This window comes from Aethina tumida, chromosome 8, assembly GCF_024364675.1.
Source record: "Aethina tumida isolate Nest 87 chromosome 8, icAetTumi1.1, whole genome shotgun sequence".
Lineage (NCBI taxonomy): Eukaryota > Metazoa > Arthropoda > Insecta > Coleoptera > Nitidulidae > Aethina > Aethina tumida.
Window position 1 is genome coordinate 4,409,125 of NC_065442.1, and position 5,656 is coordinate 4,414,780.

A 5,656-nucleotide genomic window follows, 5' to 3' on the forward strand; every position below is an offset into this window, starting at 1 on the left:
AATACAAAAACGAAGCCAATGGATTGTGTTGCGCAAATGGTAAAGTAAAATTAATACCATTGAATCCACCACCAAAGTTATTGTACTCATTGGTTTCAGGAATAGGAACAGATTCCATACACTTTTTGAAAAATATCCAACAATATAACAATTGCTTTCAAATGACTTCATTTGTATTAAAGCAGTTAATCATAATTATTTTAACGAACAATATCTTTTGATATATAATTTATAATAACAAATATTATTTAAGTTTGATCACTGACAATACATAAATTTATTCTACACATTGCTTATTTATTTTATTTTATAGTGTTTTTGGTACAAATATAATATATATATTTTTTAATTTACAGATACAAGGCCAAATATATCACAGAGCAGGTTCATTGTTACCAGTGCCAGCTAGCAACTATGAATTCCTGCAAATTTATTTTATGGGCAATTCACAACAAGAAATAGATCAGCGTTGTGCATATAACAATTTAGTAAAGAGGCCTATTGTAGAACAATTACAAACTTTTTTTCATGATCACAATCAATTGATTATATTGTTTAAAAGTGCACTTGATCTGATGCCATCTGATAATCACAAAATTGTAATCAGAGCTGATAAAACACCTACGGGTCAACATGCAAGACTTTTTAATGCACCAACTATTGATGAAGTTGCTATCGTTGTAGTTGGAGAAAACTTTGAATCCCGTGATATTGTTTTACATCCTCGGAATGATCAATTACAACGTATAAAGGAAACACCCCGCTCATATGATGCACTGCAATATCCTATTATATTTTGGCAAGGTGAAGATGGCTATGATTTCTCACTAAAAATTATCAATCCCATTACAGGTAATTAAAATATTAGTTTAGCTATGGCGATAATATCTCAGTCAATATATTATGTATTTTAATTTTATATTTCAATGTTATTAAAACAAAATATATTTACAGGTTCTGAAATCAACAAAAAAGTAAGTTCAATGAAATATTATTCATACCGCCTAATGATTCGGGAAAATGAAGACAATCACATATTGAAATGTCGGCGATTATATCACCAATATGTTGTTGACATGTATGTTAAAATTGAAACGGAGAGATTAACATTTATCAGGTTGAATCAAACTAAACTCCGATCTGAAGAGTATATTCACCTTCGAGATGCGATTAATACAGATGGCAATGCACAGAATGTGGGACGGATGACAATTCTTCCAGCAACATACATCGGAAGCCCTAGACATATGCACGAATATGCTCAAGATGCCATGTCGTATGTTCGTCATTATGCGTTATTATACAGCAGATTTGTTCATCACATTTACATGCAATCCACACTGGATAGAAATCAAGCAGGAGTTATTCCCTGGGCAATCACCCATTGATCGTCATGATATTACAGCCAGAGTCTTTAGACAAAAGTTGAAATCTTTGATGGATTTCATCGTAAAACATCATGTGTTTGGTGAGACACGCTGCTGGATGTATTCTGTGGAGTGGCAGAAACGAGGATTGCCACATGCACACATTTTGATTTGGTTGGTTGAAAAGATAAGGCCAAATGAAGTTGATGCAGTGATATCAGCTGAAATCCCTAATGTACAAGTAGATCCTGGATTGAATGAGGTAGTTATCAAAAACATGATACATGGTCCCTGTGGAACTCTTAATCAAAATTCACCGTGTATGATGGATGGTAAATGTTTGAAACGATACCCACGGACATTAATATCGGAAACAATTACTGGTAATGTCGGTTATCCACTGTATCGTCGCCGATCGACAGCAGACAATGGAAGATCAACAATTGTAAAAATAAATCAACAAGATATTGAGATAGATAATCGCTGGATTGTTCCATATTCACCCATTTTATCAAAGACCTTCAAAGCACACATCAATGTTGAATCTTGCCATTCAGTGAAATCTATTAAATACATTTGCAAATATGTAACCAAAGGGAGTGATATGGTTGTGATTGGAATTGGTGCAGAGAATTCCAATGATGAAGTTACTCAATACCAAATGGGCCGCTATGTTAGTAGTAATGAAGCAATTTGGCGAATATTTTCTTTTCCAATTCATGAGAGACACCTTTCTGTAATTCACTTAGCTGTGCATTTAGAAAATTGACAAAGAGTGTATTTTACAGCAGAGAACGCAGGTCAAAGAGCTGCTCAGCCACCATCTACTACATTAACAATTTTTTTTGAGACATGTCAAAACGATAATTTCGCACAAACATTGCTATATTCTGAAATGCCAAAATATTATACTTGGAATCAATCCTCAAGGAGATTTATACGACGGAAACAAGGAAAACCAGTACCAGGATACCCAGAAGTATATTTCACCGATGCGATTGGTCGAATTTATTCAGTACATCCAAGCAATGGTGAATGTTTTTATTTACGACTAATAAGTCAATGTACGTGGCCCAACATCATTCCAACATTTACGAACTGTTGATGGTGAATTGTGTGGATCCTACAGAGAAGCCTGTCAACGTTTACAATTGCTAGAAAATGACGCTCATTGGGATCAAACTCTCAGTGATGCTGTAATATCTTCACACGCTCATCAAATACGAACATTGTTTTCTATAATCATATTTACATGCTTGCAAACACAATTGATTTGTGGATCAAGTACAAAGATTATATGTGTGATGATATTTTGTATCAAATACGGAATAGAATGGGAAATCCAAATATGCAAATCAGTGAAGAAATTTACAACGAAGCATTGATTTCAATTGAAGACATGTGCTTGGCCGCGCCCAATCGTCCAATGCATGATGCTTTTAACCAAGAGTTGCACCGAGAAAAACTGTATGATCTCAACACTTTGAAAGAATTAATTCAAACAAATCTTCCACTGTTGAATGAACAACAGAGGTATGTATTTGATACTTTTATGAAAGTAACAAATGATGAAACTGGGGGGATTTACTTCTTAGATGCACCTGGTGGTACAGGAAAAACTTTTTTGATTTCATTAATATTAGCAACAATTCGTTCACAAAATAAAATTGCACTTGCACTCGCTTCGTCGGGAATCGCAGCAACTTTGCTTGAAGGTGGTCGAACAGCCCATTCAGCACTAAAATTGCCATTAAATATGCAAAGCAATGAAACTCCAACCTGCAACATTTCGAAGAACTCTGCAATGGCAAAGGTTTTGCAGCAATGTCAATTGATCGTTTGGGATGAATGCACGATGGCACATAAAAAATCTTTGGAGGCTTTAGACAGAACCTTAAAAGATCTACGGAGCAATCAGAATCGATTTGGTGGTGCAATGATTTTATTAGCAGGAGATTTTCGTCAAACATTGCCAGTGATTCCACGATCAACGCCAGCTGATGAACTCAACGCATGTCTAAAGTCATCCAATTTGTGGAAATATGTCAAAGTACTTCATTTAAGCAAGAATATGCGTGTTGAGTTGCAAAATGACCAATCTGGAAACATATTCTCTAAACAACTCATTGACATTGGTAATAGCAATTTTCCTATTGACATGTTGACTGAATGCATTAACTTTCCTCAAAGTTATCATTTAACTCAATCAAAAGAAGAACTCATTCAGAAGGTATTTCCAGATGTTGCTCAAAATTACAGAAACCATGATTGGTTAAGCGAACGAGCTATATTGGCAGCCAAAAACATTGATGTAAATGAATTAAATTTCAAAATTCAAGAACAAATTACAGGCGAATCGAGGATATATAAATCAGTTGATTCGGCAACTAACCAAGACGATGTAGTTAACTATCCACCGGAATTTTTAAACTCGCTGGATTTGCCAGGATTGCCACCTCACAATCTTCAATTAAAGGTTGGATCGGTAATTATAATGTTGCGAAATATCAACCAACCGCGCCTTTGCAACGGCACACGGTTAGCGATAAAAAAACTACTAAACAACGTGATAGAAGCAACTATATTGAAAGGAAAGTATAAAGGAGAGGATGTTCTCATACCGAGCATCCCAATGATTCCGACTGATGTGCCATTTGAGTTTAAACGACTACAGTTTCCAGTGCGGCTTGCTTTTGCTATGACCATAAACAAGTCCCAGGGGCAATCATTAAGTGTTTGTGGTATTAATTTGGAAAACCCATGTTTCTCACATGGTCAATTGTATGTTGCCTGTTCCCGTATTGGAAAACCATCAGATTTGTTTGTCTATGCGCCAGGTAATCAAACAAAAAACATCGTTTATCACAAAGCACTACAATGAAAATAGAACTGATTTTTTTTTTGTTAATAATTATGATTTACATGATTAAAATTACTTACTTTTAAATGCTTATAGTGTTTTATTTAATTATTTTTAATTCACACCGAATTATTACCAGGATAATTTTTTGCAAAGAATATAAAAAAGGTAGGAACAAAACACTGCCAGATTACAAATTTTTTTGACAGGACGAAGTCTGTCGGGTCAGCTAATAATTCATATAATTTATAATCAATACCGTGACAGTATTCTGACCAAATATTTTTGAAATTTTACTAAATGTCTGTATCAATCAGTGGTCTCTTTAGCAAGAAACAACTTGTTATTGACATTCTTCAGTCTTTCAAATTTTGTGTTAGTTAAATCCAGATCCGATTGATCTAAGTTACCAGTGACAAATTTAATTGTGGAATTAAGTACATAGATGTGTAGCTTCACCGGCCACATCTTCCTCAGACCATCAAAACTAAATGTAAGTACTATAGAGGTCCCAATCACTTTGAAGGTCATATCAAAGTTGATAGTCATAGGTTTAGGACGCCATTATTTGCCGCACAAGTAGTACGCTTCTTACTGCTCATCTAGTAAAACCTCTCCCTTAACCTACCTCAGTACCCTTTAGTATTACATAGTTATTAATGTTAAATACGACCATCGGGAAAGAATAATATAACTACATTTTTAATTCTTTTCATTTATTTTTAATATAATTATTTAGGATTCTAAAGAAGGGGGAAATATTTCAATCTTGTATTTAACAAGGTTACCCTGTCTGAAACTCTTAACCAACATCCCAGGGGCACTCTGTAGGTTGTTCATGCCATCTTCGGTGGTCCATCCTTTTGAACAAATTGAATTTCACCTCAAAATTGTACATAACAGTATTAATAATCGAGTAAACGCCAAACCAATAACGACTTCCTTTATTACGCTAAGTATGAACAGGTATCCGTCGAACTTCAGCGGCTGGTGCCAAATATTGGCACCCCAATTGAAGCCCCTCAGATAACAAAAGTTTGGAATATCATATTTGAAATAATGATACTTTCTAATATGATCCTCCATTGTGTTGTATACTCCTGACCATGTGCACCCATATTTAGCAGATGGACATGGCATATATGCATAAACGCATTTGCCCTCGTGTGTTATCACGTCCACTCCCTTTGATGCGAAATCGCAACCGTAGTCTGCGTTTTGTAATCACTCTTCTGGCCTCTACATTCAGGATACTGGTGCATGCGCCGAAAGCAGGAGTTGCAGCAGCTGTGGCCGTTAAGGCACATCTGTATTGGCGGTTTCATGTAAACATACAACACACTTAAATTCGCTGATTAAATCGTACATTATTTTGATAGACATTATAATAGTTGGTTGGTTGCTTTAAACGTTGCACTTCACAGAAAGT

At 35.2% G+C, this 5,656-nt stretch overlaps 1 protein-coding gene across 1 annotated transcript; it reads left to right on the forward strand.

Moving 5' to 3' along the window:
• Positions 1–2,805: 2,805 nt before the first annotated feature.
• LOC126266397 (ATP-dependent DNA helicase pif1-like) lies at positions 2,806–3,682 on the forward strand. The gene is made up of 3 exons (XM_049970300.1): positions 2,806–2,900; positions 2,963–3,597; positions 3,665–3,682. The coding sequence occupies exons 1-3, from the start codon at positions 2,888–2,890 to the stop codon at positions 3,680–3,682; spliced, it is 666 nt and encodes a 221-aa protein (XP_049826257.1). The 5' UTR covers positions 2,806–2,887.
• The last annotated feature ends 1,974 nt before the right edge of the window (positions 3,683–5,656 follow it).